The sequence below is a fragment of the Acanthochromis polyacanthus genome, chromosome 22 (genome assembly GCF_021347895.1).
Source record: "Acanthochromis polyacanthus isolate Apoly-LR-REF ecotype Palm Island chromosome 22, KAUST_Apoly_ChrSc, whole genome shotgun sequence".
Classification (NCBI taxonomy): domain Eukaryota; kingdom Metazoa; phylum Chordata; class Actinopteri; family Pomacentridae; genus Acanthochromis; species Acanthochromis polyacanthus.
In genome coordinates, this window is record NC_067134.1 from 10,096,858 (window position 1) to 10,120,805 (window position 23,948).

General features: G+C 41.4%; 1 protein-coding gene across 1 annotated transcript; it reads left to right on the forward strand.

The window, feature by feature from the left end:
• The first annotated feature begins 290 nt into the window (after window positions 1–290).
• On the forward strand, window positions 291–20,139 carry map3k2 (mitogen-activated protein kinase kinase kinase 2). Its single transcript, XM_022221272.2, has 17 exons — window positions 291–658; window positions 4,056–4,128; window positions 4,601–4,719; window positions 4,818–4,858; window positions 4,942–5,041; window positions 5,135–5,248; window positions 7,074–7,170; window positions 7,273–7,403; window positions 7,618–7,697; window positions 7,800–7,864; window positions 9,861–9,953; window positions 12,140–12,379; window positions 12,548–12,696; window positions 12,800–12,931; window positions 13,399–13,528; window positions 13,662–13,839; window positions 15,423–20,139. Exons 2-17 carry the CDS (start codon window positions 4,074–4,076, stop codon window positions 15,640–15,642), a joined length of 1,944 nt encoding a protein of 647 aa, XP_022076964.1. The 5' UTR covers window positions 291–658; window positions 4,056–4,073; the 3' UTR covers window positions 15,643–20,139.
• Window positions 20,140–23,948: the final 3,809 nt, after the last annotated feature.

The window sequence follows — 23,948 nt, forward strand, 5'->3', positions numbered from 1 at the left end:
CTCAGTCATGACAACACGACAGTTTTGGGAGCAAAGGTTAGGATGTGAAATATAAAAATGTAACATTTTTGTTTATTTGACAGTCGTAATCCAGGAAACATTTCTCTGACATCACAGGCTGTGTTTTTGTTGGACTCTTCCGTCGGCAGGGGGTTAAGACCTGCCGCTACCACCAAAATAGAAAAGAGTACTTCCGGTTAACACCCGTCGACATAAAATGCCCGATGTGCATTTTCTTAGAGTGGGACATTTGGTTCTTTTATTTTGTCAGCAAAATCGCAACACATCCGGTAGTGATTCATGCGACATTTGTTAGCTTGACGCAGTTGGGGGGTCAACAGCGAGCGGAGCTACCGTTAACCTGCCCGTAAAGTAGTACAAAATGAGGGCCGTGGATTAAATGCGCTCTTTTGTCGCCGCTCAAACACGGAGATACTCTGGTGGACGAGTCGCTGTCGTGTGGGTTTTCTCCCCGGAAGCTTCTAGCGGGCTAACCTGACACACATCGGGCCTCGTCGTCGTGGCCCAGCAGGACTCGAGTGAAGTTGGGAGCGGACTGCCAAACTTCTGCTTCCTCCAGCGGCTCTCCGCGGGGCCCGGGGCTCCTGTCACCGGCCCTGTGGATGAGGAAGTGACCGCGAACCCAATCAGCCCCCAGGTAGGAGGATAAACACGGAATGCTGGGTTTCAAACGCGGCATTTGTCCGTTTGATTGCATTTTTTCTTGTTTTTTCTTACGATCGTGCTCAGCAGGCGAGCTTTGAATAGCTATGCTGCTAGCAGGTAACTTAGCATTAGCTTAGCTTGTCAACTTCCCTGCTCTGACAGCTCGCTGGAAACGCAACTCTCGGCAAACACTAGCCAGTTAGCTTCCCTTGTCACCCCTGTACGTATCGATAAGTGTGTTCTGGTTTACAATTCAAGACGAAAGGTCATTCATTGAGCACATTTTGGCACCGTCTCAAATGTCAAACATGCTAGCAACAGTTGTTAGCTTGCAGGGGCTACTCCGCTAACGCTAGCAGGTTAATTTAAAGCTAGCTAATTATCGACCAAAGGAGGCCACAACACTGTCAGTATTGTTGGTGTCAACTTTGTTGTGAACAGTGGATGTGTAGCCAGACAACACAGACAGGGAGATTATCTGTCAGGAAAATATTAAACACTGTCTGGTGATATCAACAGACAGTGATCAATAAGTGGTTATCAATACCTCTCATCATCAATATCCAATAGACTCTGAATCAACAGACTTAAATCCCAAGATTGACTGCTCAGTACCAGCACTAGTAACTAACATATAGCACTAATATAATGACAGCCAGTCAGGATTGTGTTGTAGAAATGGCGGCCATTTGTTTTTAATTGGGAGACATCTAATGAAATATGTTAATTCCAGATCCTAGTTTATAAAATGGTTGTTTTTCTTTTTATCTGAGAGCTTTAAATCACTCTGCATGTTAAGAGTTTGTTTGGTTCAGCTGCAGTATTATTTTGATTGCACGTTACTGCACAAAAAATAGTAATCTAGTAGTACACTGAATGACTTGGTTTGACATCTTTTACTTTTGACATTTTTCTGACTTAGTGTTTTTTTTACAGATTTGTTCGCTGCTTTCCCATTAAAGAATGTGATTTAATACATAAAAGTATGTAATCTAATGTTACATCATAGGTGTAAACATAGCAGCGGACAGAGTTTTAGGCTCCTAATTTTTATTTACAGGCTTGACAAAATGGACTCAATCAGTTTCTATGCAAATGTATATTGTGCTCTAAACTCAGGACACATTAAGTAATTCTAGTGTTTAATACTTTTTTATTGGATGGTTTTCTGACTGCTTTTTTAATGAATGTTTTTATATTGGTGGTCTTACATGTTTGAATTTGTTTATGCTTTTTAAGGGGACTGCACTTTCAGTTACGTTGTTCTTATACAATGACAATAAAGACTTTCTGATTCTGATATCAGATAACGTGTGAGAAACGCCCGGCAGTATAACACACTCAAGCAGCACCAGGTTTTATGATACGTGTATTTTTCTGGAAAATGAGCTGCGAAACTGTATGAAACACAGAAAAGTAATGTCTGCTATTTTTTGCTACTAAATACCTGCCAAGTCATCACACACTTAATAAAACCCTCTGTATCTATAGGTCCATCCTGCTACCTGATATGTGTAATATCATGGCCATAATCTTATTTTTATTTTATATATCTGATACTGTAAACCAGGGTGTCAAACTCATTTTAGTTCAGGTTCCACATTCAGCTCAGTTTGATCTCCAGTGACCAGTAAAAACACAGCATAATAACCTAGAAATAACCCCAAATTTTCCCTTTGTTTTAGTGCAAAAAAGTACATTCTGAAAATGTTCACATTTAAGGAATAATCTTTTTACAAAACACTATGAACAATCTGAAATTTCTTAAGAAAAATAAATTAAATTTCAGCAATATTCAGCCTCAGTTTATCATTTACACATTACAGCTTCCAGATTGCAGAGTGTCTACAGAGAAATGACATTTAGTTACAGGTATCTGAATGGTATGGTATTTTACTTTAAAAAAGACAAATAAAACATAAACAACAAAAACGAGACAAAATATTAAAGAGATGAGGCGCAAAATGACAAAGAATGAGACAAACGACAGGAAACGAAACAAAAAAGAGACAAAAATTAGACAAAAAATGGACAAACGAGACGTAAAAATGACAAAAGCGTGAAACAAAATGACAAACGATACACAGAACAATAAATAAAGCAAACACAAAATGGCAAAAATGAGACAAAAACACAAGCGAGACAAAAAGGAAGCGCAAAACAACAAAAACGTGAGATAAACGATGAAAATCAGGCAAAAAAAACAAGACGGAATATTACAAAAACCGGACACAAAGTGACAAAAGAACAGTGAGCTCTAAACGTTTATATTACTTCACTTAAAGGGGAAAACATCTCTTTATATCCGTGCACTGTGCGCTGCTCTTTTTTGTAGCTATTCAGATTTTCCTGCTGTGGGATCAATAAAATTTAAAATACCAATAATCATAAATATTATAATCAAAAGTTTAATTTCTTTATTCGACAAAAATTAACCAAAGTATCATAAAATCAGCATGTATAACATTTTCCCAAGTGCCCACAAGTATCACCAACACTGGAAACAAAAATACTGACTCTACATGCTATATATGTATATTTTAAATGATCTGCTCTCTGTTCTGTGTAAATGCAACCTGTACTTCCATGGAAGAGTTCAGAATTTTTGTCATGTGACTTTTATTTGCACATAAATCACCAATGTTTTCACAGTTGCATTAAAAAAATCGCAGAATTTTTCATTTTTTACACAATCTAGTCATTGCGAATTGTTTATTTTTCGTCAAATTTTTGAATAAGACATCTAGAATAAAATGATTTTTGCTAAATAGGTGTTCTCCACAGCACTTCACAGATGAGTAGTTCAAGGACCCTCCAACAACCTTTGTATTTACTGTAAACTAATCAGCTCAGAAGTTCAGCACCAAATTCAGACGTCTGTTCTGACGCTTGTTTAGCAAAGTTATTACCGTGCAAATTTGTCAGATAGCTAGATAGAGCCTCCATGATGCCGGAAACCAGACTCGAGAGTAAAGATTCTCCTTCAGCTCCTTGGCGTCATCAGCAGCTTCCACTTTTCTTTCAGGGTTCGCTGATGGAGGACTCATATAAGTTATTAGGTAGGTAGATATGGAAGTAGATGAGGTAGGTAGGTTTATAATTAGGAAAGACAGGGTTGGTAGGTAGATAGAGAGATATGGTAGGCAGATAGATACTTCATTTAATTCAGCAACAATTCCCCTTTCTGCAGTCCTGCAGGTCACTGTAATGACACCCATCAAACCACTTCTTGCTGCAGTCACTGTGATTAAAAGGATGTTGGAAGAAAGATCTCCGGTTGCTGAGATCACCATTTATTTGCTCATCAGTCAGCGGCAACTTCAGGCCTTTTCAACTTGTGTCCCAGTCAACTGCATGTCAGGATTTACGTTGTCTTTCTGCTGCTGCAGGAGAAAGGAATCCCTTTGATGGGAGAGTCCTCTTTCCTGGCCTCCTGGGTCAATCGCCGTGCCATGATGATGGGTACGTATGTGTGTGTGCTTTGAGGCGGTGTTTCTGTTTGGCAGCGGGCCAGCCTTATCTTTTGTCGAACCTACAACTCAAGGAATGTTTTTTTTTTCCCTCTCTCCTCTAACAATGGTTCTTTGACATCTTTGCCTCACAGTAATCCTTTGTGTTCTGGGCATGTAATGTGTCGCTGCTGCAGATAATGAAAGTATTTCTGTCGTGTGTGTTCAGCTCTTTAAAAGTTATACATTTACAAGAGAAGTGCTAAAGCAAGTTCTAAGGCAGTGGCACTAATTTAGATCCTCATGCTTCTCCCAGTCTGAGAAATTAGACTATTTACCTTGACGTTAAAACTGTATGAAGTGTATTTTAGATTAAAGTCAAGCTTTTTTTTTGACTGTCTGGATTTTATTGTTTTCGTTAAGTAATCTTCTTTTCAGCTTTAAGAGTAAAATCTGTTAAAAAAAAACAAAATCCTGCCTCACAGATGAGCAGGAGGCGCTAAACTCGATCATGCAGGACTTGGCCGAACTGCACCGCTCCAGCCGTCCTGCCATGTTCCTGTCGGACCTGGGCAAACCCAAAGCCTCCTCGCCCAAGAATCAGGTAACCGCTCGAAATCCTGAGGAGGTGAACAACAGGGAGCTTTTTTTAAACATTTTTGTTTGTTGTTTTGTTGCTGAACTTGATTCTCTGTCCGACAGAACGATGTGAGAGTGAAGTTCGAGTTCAAAGGGGAGAAGAGGTGAGGTTGTGTTCAGGTTCATCACGTTAAAGCTTTCAGTGCAGACCGGCGGCTTCCTGAACTCTGGCTTTTCTTCTCTGCAGGATCTTGCAGTTCCCTCGACCTGTCAAGCTGGAAGACCTGAACACGAAAGCTAAAGTGGCTTTCGGCCAGACTATGGACCTTCACTACACTAACAATGAGGTATGAAGCTCACTGGTCCTAAAAAACGACGCATATTGAATGAAATCCTGAAAAGACTGATATCTACACCGTGGTTTTGTTGTCCTCTTGTAGCTGGTGATTCCGTTGACCACTCAGGACGACCTGGACAAGGCTGTAGAGCTGCTGGATCGCAGTGTTCACATGAAGAGCTTGAAGATCCTCCTGGTTCTACAGATGTCTTCTCAGGTAAGACGTGGCGCTTTACCACTAGCACCGACTCGGCTCGACTACTCGGTTTTTGAGGCTTTCCATTAGGACATAGTACCTGGTACCAGCTGCTATTTTAGCACCTACTCTCCGGGGTTAAAAGCGAGCTGAGTCGAGCCGATAATGTGAAGTCTACAGAGCGCAGGCCACTGATTGGACAGGGAGTGATGACACTATACAGCATACATGTTTTAATATCTAATAGCGATTAGTTGCAGCCATTACAGGGACTGATAAACGATAACTGTAGCGAACTAGCATTAGCTTACCCTCATACGTCCTCTAGTTTTATCCTCTTGTCTTCGGCTCAATGCTGCTGTATCGCCTCCCAAACTCTCCTGTTCTCATGAGTGTTTCAACTTGCCACCCTCAGCTTTCTCTGACTCTCTTCTTTTACTTAGAATCTGACAAAAAGCCACAGACCGAGCCGCAGGTATACCATCGCCTCCATGTCCTCGATTGTTGTGTTGCATTTGTCGCACACACAACGTTAATGGACTTCTGGCTCAAATGTCGCTATGCTATGACGACTCCAGCCATGATGAGGTGGTACTCAGTTGCAATGGAAAACGACCTAAACCATGTCAAGCCAAGCAGAGTCGAGTAGGTGCTAGTGGAACAGCACCTAAACACTAGAAAACCCTCAGGGGGGCCCGTTCAGCTCAGTTTGAGTTCAAGTTTCTAGTAAAATCGGACCATAATAACCTGTAAAGAACTAATTTTTCCCTTTGTTTTAGTGCAAAAAAAGTACATTCTGAAAGTATTCACATTTAATGAGCGATCTTCTTATAAAACATCATGAACAACCTGAAATTTCTTAAGAAATATAAGTTCAGTTTCAACAGTGTTATGCCTCACTTTATCATTTACACATTACAACTTACAGGCCACAGAATACAGCAGGTCCTCGGTTTAGGACATCCTTGACCTACGACGTTTCATGATTACGTCGCCATCTCTCATAGATTTATTAGGAAAGTCTTGTTCCATCATTCTGACATATGGCGTTTGCGATGTTACAACTAACTTCACACGGGAACTAGTTGACGAGCTGAGCGGACGAATGTGTCGTCACGCGACACGACCAGTTGTATGCCACATTGGATTGTGCTACATTCGCTTTCTTTCCTTTGTGTTGTTCTATTGGAAACCTTTTTTCCTTCATTATGGCCCCCAAGCATAAGTCAGACTCTTCTGATGGCAGTGCTTCGAAGAAAAGAAAAGCCATCTCCACATAAGTGAAATTAGATATGATAAAACTGAGAGAATGTGGTGTTTATCACCTTTTTATCATTACATTGGGGACTTGACTTATGTTGGAATTCCATTCCTACAGTGCGACATAATGTGATTTTCGCCACAAGTCAGAACTCAAGTATGTAGTGTCACTGTCACTTACCTACGCCAACACAGTGGTAACTGCCACGGTTCTGCCATCAGAGGAGTCTGACTTATGCTTGGGAGCCATAATGAAGGGCGAAAAGTTTCCAAATGTGGCACAACTGGCGAATGTAAACAAAGCTGTCTTCCTCGCATGGCGCCGCGTGACGACGTATTCGTCCGCTCCGCTCGCCAACTGGTTCCCCGTGTGAAATTTGTTTAACGTCGCAAACGGCGTACGTCAGAATGATGGAACAAGACTGTCTTAATAAATTTATGGACGATGATGACATAACCATGAAACACTGTAGATCGAGGACGTCGTAAACCGAGGATCTACTGTATGACGTAATAGGAATGTTTCTTTTAGCATGCTAACATTTTATTTTTACATCTTAAAGTGTTTGCTTCATTCTCCCTCCAGAACTCTTCCTCCAACATGGACCTCTTGCCATCCCACGAGGAGCTGGACAACACGGGGTTCAGAGCGGCAGACAAGAAGAGCATGCTGGCTTTGATAGGTGAACAGCGTCTGAGTTTAGGATCTTCTATTAACCCCTCACACAAGTTCATCCATCACAAATTAATCGCTTCTTCCGTTGCCGTTTTCCGACCAACTTCAGGATCCCATTCGACCGACCGCAGCTCCCCTCCTCCAGGATACATTCCCGATGCTCTCCAGCAGGTGGCGAGGAACGGCTCCTTCACCAGCATCAACAGCGAGGGGGAGTTCATCCCAGAGAGCATGGACCAGGTAGTTTATCACAGCGAGGAAGAACCGCCATGTGCCGATGTACAGTAGCTTCTAGAAGGTCCTAAATTGCAAGAAGGTTACAGAGAAGTCAGGGAAGGCGGCAACATTTGTTATTTTAGAGAATAGATCTGATCCTGTCACTGCTCTTTACATCAGATTCATCCAGAGGGAGGATTGTAAAGTTACGTGTCTCTGAATTCTTTCTTTTCTTCAGATGCTGGATCCGCTGTCTATGAGCAGTCCAGAGAACTCAGCATCTGGAAGTTGTCCCTCTTTAGACAGCCCTCTGGACAGGTCAGACCCATTTTTTAGAATAATTGGACCCATGCCATCCATTTAATATTCTGTTAAAGATACTCGAATACTCAGTGTTGATTTTGTGTTTATGTTTTGCAGCGACTACCCCAAGTCCAGGATGCCCAGAGCTCAGAGTTACCCAGACAACCACCAGGACTTTACAGGTAACGCTACGTAGCTAATTAGTCCTTGTATGTTTCTAAACAGACTACCTGTAGCTTCAACATGTAAAAACTAGTGGTGGGCTGGAAAAAATCATGTAATTAATGAGAGGCCTTGTAATTAATTATCACAATATTTGACACAATAAGCAAAGTTTTTCAGTTCAACTAAATTATGATTGACGACTGAATCGATGAATAGACAAATATGTGAAGTTAAACAACAAAAGTGTTTGTTTCATTTATATTTGTGTTCATTTTTCATCTGTCTGCTACATTCACAGATTACTGCAAACTCAAAGTACAATTATGGTGATGATATTCAACATTTTAAGACTTTGTGTAAACTCAAACACTTTCAACATCTTGGAAAGTGGTCCATTATTATTTTATTAATGCAAAAACTGATTTAATTGTTAATTTTAATCAGTTTTTAAATTGTTTGGACCTGCAGTCTGCTGTTAGCTGTTCTTCTAGTTCCTTCATAGTTCATCTACATAAGGTGATCCGGACCAACTTCTCTGAAACTTTTACTCTTTTATTACCTCAAAGACAGAATTTAGACCATTTTTTAATTAAAAGTATTGTCAAACTGATGAGGCGATTAATTTAAAGAGTTAACAACTAATTGTGTAATCATTTATACTGCAGGTTGCATAATTTTGATTATTTGTGAATTAAAAAACTGAACTTAAGTGTTCCTTTTTATCAGCTTTCAAACTTATTGGACCAGCAGTCTGCTGTTAGTTTTCAAATTTATTTAAATTTAATTGTAAATGTAGTTTTTTTTAAAAATGTCTCGTTTGGTCCAGGGATCTTCGGTTTGCTGTCACAGAGGAGGAAGGAGACCAGGAAATGTTCACATTTGAGGAGCTGAAATCACAGAATTTATACTGTTTTCTATTTTGATTAGAAATATTCTCAAACTACAAGAAACATAATTTACTCAAGATGATCAGAAATATTCAGAGTTTCATGAAAAACGGATTTTGGTGGAGAAAATACATTTTTAATCATTTTTAGAGCAGAAACGATGCACTGGGGCTGCAGGTTTTATCGTTTCTGCATCGGCAACAGTCTTTATTTTATGCTTTATTATTTACCTTTGAGCTGTAAAGTGTCTTTGAGTGCCCAGAACAGTGCTATGCAAATACAATGTAATATTATTATTGTTATTATTATTATGGGATGGCTACACCGTTGGTACCAGGACTGTCGTAGCTAGCATTAGCTCTGATGCTAACAGCAACATGTTTTACATTGAAGTAATACCGTTGGCTTGAAGTGCTGCGGTAATCAGAAAACTCTTTGTTGGACTATTAGCACACAATCAGGCTTTTATCCAGTGCGGTCGTGTGCAATACAACCACCATGAGGGGGAAAATTAAAAAGATTGTATTCAACATTAAAAAAGTAACTTTGTGCAAAAAAAATTCAATGTAAAAATGCATCATAAAAGAGCATTTCCTATTTCAGTGACAGAAGTATTGCACAAATATTGACCAAACTGTTAAAATAAAAACCGTTGAAGGTTTCCCCTCACATTGTGATTTGATTGGCACCCCAGATTCTTCCTAGTCCAACCCACAGAAAACCTACCCAGGAATTAGTCCGATTCTTAGACCCTGTGAGCGTTGACATCGGGAAGCGCTCACATGGTCTACTTAAAAGAAAACTTTCCTCCCGCTCAATGCGGTCTTGTCTCCTTCACTGTTCACCAAACTTTCTTGACATCAGTCAATGCATCCTGTGTTTCTTCTACACAGCTGGAAAACAGATTTTAGGTTCATTACCGCCACCTACTGGGCTGTTCATCAGTGTTACAGAATTTTAAGAACTGAGGGAGGTGCAGTTACATGTGTTCTTATATTTTCCTAACCCTAACCCAGCCCTAGTAAAAACTCTTCCCATTCCAGCCACCCACCTGCAGCTGCTTCATGTCACGCTTCTTTTTATTTGTCTCACCTTGAATTTATCTTTTCAATCCTTTTTTCTGCAGAATACGACATCCCAGTGTTCGAGAAGTCGGGGAAAGGAGGGACGTATCCTCGCCGCTACGGGATTCCCTTTGGCCTTCAAGATTATAGTGATGGTGAGTCATTATTCTTTTTTTTGTTTTGTTTTGTTTTTTAGACTTTTTCTTTGTTGCATTTTTTTCAACAGACAATAAACAAAAACAAAACGTGAGTCGACGTGAATGTGCAGTAAGCGTGCACTGTCCATCCATGAAAAATAAACAACCGAAACATACATGGAGCTCCTTCAGTCACAGGGAAACTAGCGAAACGTGAACAGATTTAATTTTTATGTATTTTATAACATAAACTCAGTGCTGTGGTGACTATTTACAGCAGTGTGTGCGTGTGTTTGCTAGCCGCTAATGTTAGCTTACTAACCTGAGAGCTGCAATTCCGCCGCTACATCCTTCCATGCTTCGCTTTTTATTGTCAGGTTGTGGTACAAACTGGAGGACACGTCAAAAAGGCTTCTGCTGCCACAACTCTACTAGGCTGTCTTCTTTGTTTAAGTCCCACATGCTTGTTTTGATGCGTTTTGTCGCCGCAAATCCTCTATTTGGGTTTAGCTCCAGTGTGACGCTGATCAGTGCATCATTCCATACTGCATTTCTATTGGTTAATTAGTTGCCTTAGGTCATAGCAGCAGTCACACTGTGAGACGATCACCCCAAATTTCTGACACTGTCAGTTTGAGTTTTATCGCAGCTTGTCTTTGGGCGCAAGACCATGACAACTGCCGTCCTTGAACCTGTCTCACAGTACGACATACAGTAGGTACAGAAAGTATTCAGACCCCTTGAAATTTTTCACTCTCTGTGTCATTGCAGCCATTTGCCAAAATAAAAAAAGTTCATTTTATTTCTCATTAATGTACACTCAGCACCCCATCTTGACAGAAAAAAACAGAAATGTAGAAATTTTTGCAAATTTATTAAAAAATAAAAACAGAAATATCACATGGTCAGAAGTATTCAGAGTCTTTGCAGCGACATTCATATTTAACTCACATGCTGTCCATTTCTTCTGATCCTCCTCGAGATGGTTCTGCTTCTTTATTGGAGTCCAGCTGTGTTTAATTAAACTGATTGGACTTGATTAGGAAAGGCACACACCTGTCTATATAAGACCTTACAGCTCACAGTGCATGTCAGAGCAAATGAGAATCATGAGGTCGAATGAACTGCCCAAGGAGCTCAGAGACAGAATTGTGGCAAGGCACAGATCTGGACAAGGTTACAAAAGAATTTCTGCAGCACTCAAGTGGCCTCCGTAATCCTCAAATGGAAGAAGTTTGGGACGACGGTATGTGTAGGGAAAAGCAGGCACTGCTCATCACCTGCCCAATACAATCCCTACAGTGAAACATGGTGGTGGGAGCATCATGTTGTGGGGGTGTTTTTCAGCTGCAGGGACAGGACGACTGGTTGCAATTGAAGGAAGGATGAATGCGGCAAAGTACAGAGATATCCTGGAGGAAAACCTCTTCCAGAGTGCTCAGGACCTCAGACTGGGCCAAAGGTTCACCTTTCAACAGGACAATGACCCTAAGCACACAGCTAAAATAACAAAGGAGTGGCTTCACAACAACTCTGTGACCGTTCTTGACTGGCCCAGCCATAGCCCTGACCTAAACCCAATTGAGCATCTCTGGAGAGACCTCAAAATGTCTGTCCACCAATGTTCACCATCCAACCTGACAGAACTGGAGAGGATCTGCAAGGAAGAATGTCAGAGGATCCCCAAATCCAGGTGTGAAAAACTTGTTGCGTCATTCCCAAGAAGACTCATGGCTGTACGAGCTGAAAAGGAGCTTCTACTCAATACTGAGCACAGGGTCTGAATACTTCTGACCATGTGATATTTCAGTTTTTCTTTTTTAATACATTTGCAAAAATTTCTACATATCAGTTTTTTTCTGTCAATATGGGGTGCTGAGTGTACATTAATGAGAAATAAAATGAACTTTTTCGATTTTGGCAAATGGCTGCAATGACACAGAGTGAAAAATTTCAAGGGGTCTGAATACTTCCCGTTCCCACTGTAAAACCACCGATTTAGAGCCACAACCAAAGATATCACCACGATTCTCCCATGATTGTTATCTTTGGTCTGGGATGTCCGAAAATCACAGTGTGTAGTGGCCTTAAGGTTCTTCAAGATGTTTGACTTTCTTTGTTCAGTTGCTTTCTCCTGAATTATTACTATGACGCAAATGATTGAAAATCCACACGGACATGATTGTTTGTGGCCACCCCTGTAGGACGGAAGACTTTCCCTCGCGCTCGGCGGACGCAGGTTCACGGCTTCCGCTCACCGGTCAGCTTCAGCCCGACCGAGCAGTCACCCAGCACCAGCAGCGGCAGCAGCGTCTTCACCCCCGACCTGGAGGAGGCCCCGGGGCCCGCCAGGAGGCCGCGGAGGGGCAGTGACATCGAGCCGAACCCCAACCCAACCACCGCTCCCACCCTGTCAGTCATGGACATCAGCCCACCCAGCCGCTGTGAGTACACCTGAGCTACCAAGACAGTTTGATCATTCTAAGAGGGTAGATGAAAAACAATGAGCTTTAAGACAACAAAATGCTCCACTGAACTGAGATGGCATCAACTGTTCATCAACAGACTACACAGGATGTTTCTCCTGGTCTCTGATGTCTGTTTGTGTTTAGCTCCTCGTGCTCCAACCAACTGGCGGCTGGGGAAGCTTCTGGGTCAGGGTGCGTTCGGTCGGGTTTTCCTGTGTTACGACGCCGACACCGGACGGGAACTGGCAGTGAAACAGGTCCAGTTCGACCCGGAGAGTCCCGAGACCAGCAAGGTATGTGTCGGCTTCCCAAGCGTTTACATGCAATGATTGTGTGTTAGAACGGCAGCTCGGCAGGAAGAGGTGAAAGTGACGGTTCCTTTATTCACTCCTGCAGGAGGTGAGCGCGTTAGAGTGTGAAATCCAGCTGCTGAAGAACTTGTGCCACGAGCGGATCGTCCAGTACTACGGCTGTCTGCGAGACTCCATGGAGCGAACGCTGTCCATCTTTATGGAGTACATGCCCGGGGTGAGTGCTGCTCTTCAAATCTTTGCATTGGAATGAGACCAGAAATACCGTTCTTCTTCTTTTCCTGGAGCCAAAACACAACTCCACCCAAAACAGCTCCCTGTCTGAACATCAGCTGGTCGTAAACGCTAGCTGGGTGGCTGAGAAATAAGTGTCAGATTCATCTGAGTTCAAAGAAAGTGATTTTTATCTGTTTTCTTTGTGCAGCGCCGAATCATCACCATGATTAATCTTAATTTTGAATTATTACTTCTGCTAAAGCAAAAGACTAATATTAAATATTTCTGTTGTCATTGTTTATAATTGCAAACTTTGTGTGGATATGTACGTTTCTGAAGCGTTTTTAAGCCCATGTTGATATTTAAGAGAGTAAATGAGCTTCTTGTTGAACAGAAATTTCTGTTCGGAGTTACTCCGGCTCACTGCTGCTAGTATTGATATATTTCGATGAATCTCGTGTTGCTCAGGGCTCCATTAAGGACCAGCTGAAGTCGTACGGAGCGCTGACGGAAAACGTGACGCGGCGCTACACCAGGCAGATCCTGGAGGGGGTTTCCTACCTGCACAGCAACATGATCGTCCACAGGGACATCAAAGGTGACTCTTTATTTACCTTCATGTATCTCCAAACTAATACGAAATAATAGCTTATTTTCTAGGATACAGAAAGCATATCGCCTTCTGAAGGTGTAGAACGGTCTAGGAGATTGAGTGTTTGTCCTTCGTTCAGGGGCCAACATCCTCCGTGACTCTGTGGGGAACGTGAAGCTCGGAGACTTTGGGGCGAGTCGGTGGCTGCAGACCATCTGTCTGTCAGGAACAGGCATCAAGTCGGTGACCGGGACTCCTTATTGGATGAGCCCGGAGGTGATCAGCGGAGAAGGTTATGGCAGGAAGGCCGACGTCTGGTGAGAGCACTCAGTCGTCTCCGTTTATCCCACCTCGCACCTCTCAGCTTGATTTATGTCTGGAAAATGAATGTATTAAGATGTAATTTAAAAGTGGCATTAACTCGGATTAGCTAGAAAATAGACTGTTTGTCTTTACAGTTTGAACTTTACTAAAGATTGACGGCATCCAAACAGCTCCAACACTAGTTCTAGTTAAACTTTTTTATATTATATCAGTTTGTAAACTGTAGTATAAAGGCTGTTGTTTCACTGTATGACGTATTTATTCATCTGGTTTTTCTTTCACTGGACAACAAAAGACTTGTTGTGGCACAGCATTGCCTTGAATCTGTAACCTTCTGAATTCCATCTTAAATCTCTTTATAGTTACTTTTCAACAGTTTAAAGGTTCTGAACTTTTTTTTTGTCATAGATTTGTATCATAATTTGAAGGACACTTGAAAACCTCAACAAGACAACCTGCATATGTAGTTTGGTCCATTTTCTGAATGAGAGAAGACTTTTTTAAAAATGAAGTCTGTTAATGTGGAACTGATGTCAGAATGGGGGGGGGGAAATAAACTATTACTGGAACATCCGCTTTTCACAGCACAAACAAAAAAAGCACTCAGAGAGGGCAGTACTTCGCCAAGGCTGCTCATTCGTTGTCGTCTTTTCAGTAAAGTTGTGAGCAGTTAAAACTCCGGCTGTTGATCGAATCGTCAGCGACACTCAGTGATTCTTGGGATATGTTGGCCACCAAGGAGGACACATTTGAAGGAGTCTTCAAGTCTTAATTCAATGGGACGGCCTTTGTAACGCCGCTGTGACACAGCTGGCCTTCGAAGGACGCAGCCTCTGAAAACAAGAATGATTACTTCTGACTTAGAACAGCTGCACATACGTAACCGTTCAAAAGTTTGGGTTCACTTTAGGGCTGTCCCGAATAGCAATTACTTGTCTCTGGATATTTGGCCCTGATTAATGACGAATATCTGAATATTAGGATCAAATCGTAATGTCCGACGGGAAGGACGAAGGGACGAGTTAAATACCGATCGTGTGAGATCGTGGTGGTGGGGGAGGTCCAAATATTGGGATCTCAAAATAAATATTCGGATACTACCGTAACGACCGAATATTCAGATATTCCGGTCCAGCCTTAGATCACTTTGAAATGTCCTCATTTTTGACAGAAAAGCATTTCTTTCCAATCAAGATAACATTAAACGAATCATAAATCCGGTCAAGACATGGTTAATGTGGTAAATGACTATTATAACTGGAAACAGCTGATTTTTAATGGAATATCTCCATAGGGGTACAGAGGAACATTTCCAGCAACCATCACTCCTGTGTTCTAATGCTACATTGTGTTAGCTAATGGTGCTGAAAGCCTCATTGATGATTAGAAAACCCTTGTGCAAGTTATGTTAGCACATGAATGAAAGTGTGAGTTTTCATGGGAAACATGGAATTACCTGGGTGGCCCCAAACTTTTGAACAGTCATGTACATAACTGGGCTCTCAGAACTTTGTGTAGCGTAAATCTTCCTTCTCTGCTTGTACTGATTTTTAACTCTTGGTATTTTCCTCCACAGGAGCGTCGGCTGCACCGTTGTGGAGATGCTAACGCAGCGACCCCCGTGGGCAGAGTTTGAGGCCATGGCGGCCATTTTTAAAATTGCCACCCAGCCAACGAACCCGGTTCTGCCCGCCCACGTGTCGGACCACTGCCGAGAGTTTCTCAAGCGGATTTTTGTGGAAAAAAAGCAGCGGCCGTCTGCAGATGAGCTACTGAGGCACATCTTTGTACATTAAGTTCAACCGCCTGCCGAACTGCCAAACACGGCCTTACCTGATGTGGCGGTCCTGCCTCTGGCCCCGCCCCCTCCTCCTCCATGCTGGGGCGTTCAGGCGGTTGGACGCTCCTCCTGTCTCTGTTTGTATGAGACGGCCGTAGAGGACATTAATTTTTATTTTATTTTTCTCCGCAAGTTGCACCTTAATTTCTCGGACACGGAGGTTTTTGAGCACTTCCTCCTGGAAAAAAGCGACTCTTTGGAAACGTCTCCTTTTTTTATGTTTGTACGATTTCTCTCTCGGAGTGTGTTGGTGTTGTGGACCTACAGGAAGTGATGCCTGACTCTGGAGTGGCCCCACCCCCCCATCTCGCTGACCCGACCCCAGAATGTAGTCTCCTGCCAAAACCCAGAGCGACGGCGATGACCTGGGCCCGCTGCTATAGACGAAACGAAACCCCAGATGCAGAGAACACTCCCCGAAAAATTTCCACTCGCCTGCCCTCATTCCTCGTCTTTGTCCGCTCGGTTCTTCTGATAAAGCTCTGCTGTCGTGTCCACCCTCCCTCCTCTTCAACCCCCATCTCCGTTCTTTGCCGTGTGCCTTTTCTGTTTTTAAACGCAAGTGTAGGAACGAGTCTTGAGTTGTTTCACCTCCCGGACAAACTGCCTTTGCACCGTTTAGCCCAAAAGCAGCTGATCTCAGTTCAGCCGTAACGTCAGTTTTCTGCCTTTTTTCTGCAACAGGGACTCGAGACATTGAGCCGCTCATCCGGTTTGTTTGCCTGCTGTACCAAATATCCCTCAGACCTGCCGGCGTCAGAGTGAAGGAGGACGATCGGTTGTTCTTCTCAGTGTTTGCTCGGTTCAATTCTTGTCTCGGTGGATTGAGTCAGAAAGTAGGTGAATGTCGCTTGTAGGTCCTCATGTCGCTCAGATTCCAGCAGAGCGTTTCATTTCAACCGCATCCTGAAACACGAGTTTAACATTTGGTCAAGAGATCGAGGACTTGATAACAACAGTAAAAGTTGCATTTTTGCTATTGCGAACATCTACTGTTGAAGGTGAAAACATGAAACATACGATCAGACTAAACGATTACTGGGGATCCTCGAATTATGTTGGAATTCCCTTCGTACGGCGTGACGTGACTCAGTTGTCACCCAATGTTGGAACTCACATACTGTGATGTATGTGGCGTGCAACCAGTGGATGTAAACAAAGTCGTCTTCCTCGTATAGTGCTGCATGATGGCATATTTGTCCGCTCGCCAACTAGTTCCGCACAAAATTTGTTTTAATGTCGCAATCGCCGTATGATGGAACCAGAGATAGTGAGGCAACCATGAAACGCCGTAGGTCGAGGACGTCATAAACCGAGGACCTGCTGTAATCTAAACAGCTGATAGATCGACAGTGAAAATGTGTCCTCAAGCAGACCAAGTACTTGAATTTTTCCGTCTCCGGACGCGACAAACCACTTTGACTTGTTCTCTGTTGTCCGTTTAATTTCAAACCAAATACGAAGAGCTGCTCGTCGTTTAGCCGGCCGCTACCATTAGCCCGTCTCTGCTTCGCGTTCTCCATCGCGGTGGCGTGTCGTGTTTTCGGCTCGCCCGCACTCGAACATGTTTACAGCCTCGCAGAGCTTCGTTCCCGTCAACAGTCAGCACCGCGGTCGCTCTTCTTGCCAAATCATCCATTTTTAACTTGTCACTTTAGCCAAACTACAGCATCGACTCTATGCACACACCGGACGGCAGGATTCAGTTTTTCAGTCTTGCGTTCTTCTGGTTCTTAAAGGAATAGTTTGAAGCAGCTTCGTCGGCAAACAACTGTCGACTAAACTGTCCCACACTGAAGGCGACATTATTTATCACATGAACTCGAAATATAAAGTCATTGAAATGTCGCTGCACGGTTATTAAAAGCTAGATTAAAAACAGGTCGTATATATGTTAGACATCTTTGTAGAGCAGGTGATGGGAATAGTTTTGCTTTTTAAAGGTGCAATCCACAAAATTCTGCCCTTCTGTAGAATCTTTCATGGCAAAAAACCACGAACTGAAGTTAAAATAAATTGCTGCTAGCTTGAGCGACACCAATTACTGCTCTGTTTCTTGCCAGGATGAAATTAAACGGAAATTCTAACGGTACGTAATAATAGTTATGCGCTCCCTGCTTGCGCCGAAACGCATAAATTAGCCTTAAAAATGACCCGTTGTTGTTGTAGTTCCCCCGGTGGTCACTAGGTGCTGCTAAAGAGTCGACTGATTGCACCTTTTAAAGGCAGGTGGAAACGGATTCCTTCACATCTCTGAAGGCACTTAGACTTCTAAGTCTTATATTCGCCACTTGTTATGGTTTTTCGAGGAATAATTTGAAGCAACTTTGTCGGCTAAACAATGCACGGTTATTAAAAGTCAGATTAAAAAACAGAGTATATCTCCGTTGAGCATCTTTGCAGAGCAGGTGATGGGAATATTTCTGCTTTTTAAATGTGCAATCTGCAATATTTTCCTTTTGTTTTTTTTTTAGTTTTACTCTTCTCCAAAATCTTACATGGTAGAAGAAGGTGACACAAACTGAAGTCAAAATAAAACAAATAAATCGCTGCTTGCTTGAGCGACGCCACTTCTTCCATTTGTTGCCAGGATGAAATTAAACGGCGATTCTAAAGCTACTTAAAATTAATTTTTTGGTGCTGGCAGCTCATGCTGAAACACATAGTAACCCTTAAAATGAACCGACTTTGGTATGACCCATTGTTGTTGCAGTTCCCCCGATGGCCACTAGCGGCTGCTAAGGAGTCGACTGATTGCACCTTTTACAGGCAGGTGGAAACGGATTCCTTCACGTCTCTGAAGGCACTTAAACTTTTACAAGTCTCACATTTGCAACTTGTTCAGGTTTCGGAGTTATAATTTTAAGCAGTTTCGTCCGTAAAAATCTAAAATCATTGAAGTGTCGCTGTATGGTTATTAAAAGTCAGATTAATAAACAGACCATATCTACTTTGAACATCTTGACCGAGCAGGTGATGGGAATATTTTTGCTTTTTAAAGGTGCAATCGGCAAAACTTTCCTGTTTTTTTTTCCCCATTAGTTTTGCTCTTTGCTCCAAAATCTTTCATGGTAGAAGAATGCAATGCACACTGAAGTTGAAATATAACAAATAAATCGCTGCGAGCTTGAGCGACGCCACTTCTTCCATTTCTTGCTGGGATGAAATTAAACACGTTAGGATTTTAATGGTACGTAAAATTTGTTTTTCGGCGCTGACTGCTCCCATAAATTAGCCTTAAAAGGAGCCGACTTCGGTACGACCCGTTGTTGTTGTTGCATTTCCCCCGGTGGCCACTAGGTGCTGCTAAAGAGTCGACTGATTGCACCTTTTAAAGGCAGGTGGAAACGGATTCCTTCACATCTCTGAAGGCACTTAAACTCTTGTTCTGTGGTAAAAACAAACAAAAAAAACAAATGCCGGTACGTCCACACAGGTGGTGGAATCCTCACATTATGCATTTTCACACAAGAAGAAGAAGCGGTAATTTGGATGTCGTCATGAAAGCGTTTCGTGGCCGTATTGAGTTTGAGGCACCGTCCGGACGATTAGCTTTCCGGACGGCGCCAGCACTGGTGAACCTCGATACCATTATGCACTATTCACTGATGCTTCTTCACGGCTCCTCGTCGCTCGTGCAGCTCGGTTCAGCGACCTTTTCTTTGCACATTTTAAAGACTGTTTTTGTTTTGGTTTGTTTTGTTTCTGCTGTGTGTGTGTGTGAAAGCAGGTGAGTGTATGTGTGAGAGTGTGTGTCGACGGTTCGGTTCAACCTTTACATGAATGTCATTTTTGCCATCAGGTGGCCTCGTTCACCACAGTGGATTAACTCTCCGGTACCAGTATTTGTCACCTGCAAATGCCAAGATACACCCGTAGTTCTCTCTTTAGTGTTTGAAGCCACTGCTGCCACTCCCGTGTGTGTGCGATCGTGATATTTGTATGTGATTGTGTGAGTTTGTACATGTGCATTTTACTGCAGATTGTGCTCACTGCGCCCGAAATGCCTCGAGCGTTCCGACTGTAGGGGATGAGAACATTAAAAATAACAAATGAATTTAACAAAAAATAAAATGAATTTAAAAAAATCATGTACAGATGTATAAAATGAAATTGTACCCTTTTTTTTTTTAAAGAAAAGTACACTTATATCCCACATGTTTGTTCTGTGTATTGTAAAAGAAGCCATGTTTATAATTCTAATTGGTTTGTGACCAATACGCCTGTTTATATCAGATCTGTATATCAGTGGTACGCATAATTTTTTAATATATATTTTTATTTTACTTTTTTTTAAATGGGAGATTTTATGCATGGTTGGGTCCTGAGAGACGCAGCGGTGCCGTCGAATCGTTGCTGTTTTTTGGCAAAATTCCGGAGTATTGCGACAGCTCGGTGTTCATAATTACAACAATTATGACTATGATGAAAACAATAAAAGATATTTATTTCACATCAGGTTCATCTGCTGTTTTATTGTTACTGTTGTGTGTTTTACCAACAAATTCCCTCCAAGTGATAGATTTACTGCAATCTACATCCATAATGAAACATATAAATAATATAAATCACTAAAATAGTCAGATTTTGTCAATTAAAACTTTTTCTTACATTAAGAAAAAATCCTCTGTATTTTATGTGTTATTTTCTGATAATCTTGGTGATTTTTTTTTTACGCGAATATACCAACATTGACTGGAAGCTATGTTTTGAATCTTTTATTTTAGTCCTCACCGGAAGTAGGAATGTGATCGATCGTGTCTGGCTTTATAGTCGCCCTCTGGTGGTCAAACGTAGGAACTACATGCTCAGGTTTCAACTCAAACTGACCAACAGCTGCATTTACAATGACATAAATCTGTAGAAACATTACTCAGCATCTGGGATCAGAACTTTTTTCATTGCAAAATTAAAAGAAAAACACAAACATGGGAGGAAATTCTTCCTCACAGGAAAAAAACAGAGAAATGTCATTGAAATATATATCAGACAACAGTGGGGAAAAAGCTTTAATTTCACTTAATTTATTGTTTTTGGTACAGTATTTTTTTATTAACTTTTTAGTTTTTAACAAAGAAACACAAACATTACAACATGCAACCAAAAAACGAGTAAACTTTGGCCACAACAAAAACATCTTCACCTAGATACCTCATACATGTCACACCAATGCATTCTGTTTTCCAAAATATAATCTTGAATGTCCATAGCAATGTTATACATCTTAAATATGTGCATGTACTGGTTACACTCAGTTCAATACCTCAGTAGCTGCCTGCAACAAGATCATACCAAGGGGCAAAAATGAGAACCTAAGGATTCATAAACAATTTAAAATAAATGAATAAAAACTAGATTGGTAAAATAAACCAACTGAAATACATTTGAAATAAATAATAAAAATAAAAATCAATTAGAGAAATTAAAAACAAGAAAAAAACGGAAACTTCCAACTCCAAACTCCTCAGAGATTCATAACCCAGGATGGACATTTTGCCCCTCTTGGGGGTTGCAATCAATAGTTCCCTTTAAGATGACCTTTGTAAGTCTTTTACCAGCATACCTAAATAAGGGAGTCCAAATATTTAAAAAATCCCCAGTTTTACATTTGATCCTGTAAGTTAGGTATTCCATAGGAATAATGTTAAAGATTAATCTGTGCCATCCTGCAGTCGTGGGAGGTGTATTATCAATCCATTTAAGTAAGATGTTCTTTCGAGCAGCAAATGTGAGAATACCGAAAAGCCTTTTCTGGTAAAAACCTTTAATTTGAGGACTTGGTAAGCCAAGCAGCAGAGTCTGGGGCTCGATGTCAAGATCAACATTAAAAATGAGATTTAGTTTTGCAACAGTTTTATCCCAATAATCTTCAATATGGATGCAAGACCACACACAGTGTTTATAATTTCCAACCTTTATATTACATTTGGAGCACAATTCTGTTAGTTTTGGATTCATTTTATGTCTTAACTGGGGGGTGATTTGTAAGCGATGGAATATTCTGAACTGATTCTCCTTTGTCCTATTACATATGGAAATATCTTTAGCAACCTTCCATACTTCAGCCCATCTTATTTCATCCATTGTGAGGTTAAAGTCCTTATTCCATAACTCGCGCAGGTATTCAGAAGACCCGGTACTTGCAAAAACAAGGCCTCAGATGGATGGAGAAGAAGAGTTTCTATCTGTGACTTTTGGCAGCTCATAATATAACTACTTTGATTCTGAACATAACTGCAAATTTGTAAGAATCTAAAAAAAAAGGGTTTGGGGGAGACCATATTTTTGGCGCAACAGTTCAAATGTTAGCATTACCCCCTTGTCAAATAGATCTCCCAGTGTAGAGATGCCCTTTTCCCTCCACACTTTAAATCCTTGGTCAGAACAGCCTGAACTAGAATCAGTGTTCCCTTGTATAGGAGTCAGCAGAGTAATTTATTGTTTTAATGGATAAATTTAGTATAAAATGCACCGGCTCCCTAAAAAAAAAGCAAAATATTGAGCCACAAACCCTTCAGCGTTCAAACAAAGATAACATCTTTCTGTTTTGATGCAACTCGTCTGCATGTTTCGTTTTCAAAACAAGAAGATTGTGGAAGTTCTGTTGCAACATTTTTCATGACCAGACACGATTTGGAAATAGTTTCCTCTTTATTTCATCAGTTACTCAGTAATCAGATGATGTGACATTTCTGAATCGCACGCACAACGATCGAAATCAACAATTTTACACATGATCCACCCTGAAAAAACACATCTCAGAAGCTGTAGACATGCAGTCACGAAATTTAAGATTCAACCCCACAGTTTTTATTATTTTTTTGTGGTCATTTGTTTTGCATCTTTTTGCAGTTGTTTTGTGTCTTTTGTGGTAATTCTACATCTTTTTGTGGTTCTTTTGCATCTTTTTTATAGCTGTTTTATGTCTTTCTGTGGATTTTTTGCATCTTTTTGTGGTTGTTTTACACTCAACAAAAATATAAACGCAATGTAATGGAAATTTTATTATTTGAAGCGTTATTATTCCAAAGCTGTTTTTCTATCTGAAAATATATATATTCTTTTATTGTTTGACATTAATGATTCAATAGATTTCTGTGCCTTTTGTCTATGTGACAAGTGCAGCTTCACCTCTTGATACTGTTGAACTTTCTAAGCCAAGATGCTCTGTCTGAGGGGCCGTTTACACGAGGACGCTTGCAGGTAAAAACGGCAAAATATTTCAACAAAACGCCCTACCGTTTATACGAGGACGGCGTTTTGGGGGCTTGAAAACGCAAAAATTTGAAACCGGCCTCCAGAGTGGAAAAGTAGAAAATGCTCCGCCGTTACGTTTCCGTCTAAACAGCAAAACGCAAAACTTTGCCGAGATCTGACCACGTCGCGTACGCGATTACGTCACATACATGCGCCGGTGCTTTGGTTTGCCGGCCGGTACAAGGACGTAAACAAAGATGTGTGATTATTTCCATCCTTCGTACCTTCAAGCAACTCTGGCAGCTCTATGTACACTACAGGAGTCGTACCAACAAACGTACAGAATCTGTACAGATTCCATTCATGGACATTTACCGCGGCGGAGATCTGAAAAGGGAGATAGTAGAGTCATTCCAGGTGAAATGACCTGATATTCCTTGGGGGTGTTGCTGCACCATCTTCAAATTAGTCCTGAATTTGCATGTAATTAGATAGTCACAAAAGTACTTTCTATGCAAAATTGTAGGCCTGTAGCTCAAATAGTTTCTGAGTTGTGGGGATCTGAAATTTTCAGAATTTGGGCTATAAAAAGCCTCACCAGCATTTTTTGCATCTTTAAGTGGTTATTTCTCAGCCTCTAGACATACCAGAGAGCTGTGAGTTGGTAAACAAGGCCTCTGCATGTAGCTAGTGCCCCACAAACATCCCCAGGTGTTTCCCTACACTCTGCAGGCTGTGGGGCTTGCTAAAAATGCTAAAAAATTAAGAGACACCTACTCACGAGTGAAGTTTGGGACCTTAAAAGTACTAGAAATACTGCACAGAAGTGTTCTAACACCCCTGGGTTCCATTCTACACAAACTTGTGTGATAACTTAGCAAACTGGAGCTTTCTAGGTACCTCAGTTTGGGAAATACGAGCTCCCAAAGTTGGATGAAATTTTAAATTGGCTATTTTTGGTGGCAAAAATCTCAGTGTGGGACAGGTACCAGAGACCCCAAATTTTTCTACAAGACAGTTCTATCTGTCTTCTATCACTGTACAAAAAAGCAGCAGGGTTATATT

What these genes read in the sequence shown, in the direction of transcription:
- map3k2 (XM_022221272.2), top strand. Translation starts at nt 4,074, where the DNA reads ATGGGAGAGTCCTCTTTCCTGGCCTCCTGGGTCAATCGCCGTGCCATG. An exon ending in TCCCAGAGAGCATGGACCAG is followed by an intron (nt 7,404 to 7,617) that starts GTAGTTTATCAC and finishes TCTTTTCTTCAG; the next exon opens with ATGCTGGATCCGCTGTCTAT. An exon ending in AGAGTCCCGAGACCAGCAAG is followed by an intron (nt 12,697 to 12,799) that starts GTATGTGTCGGC and finishes TCACTCCTGCAG; the next exon opens with GAGGTGAGCGCGTTAGAGTG.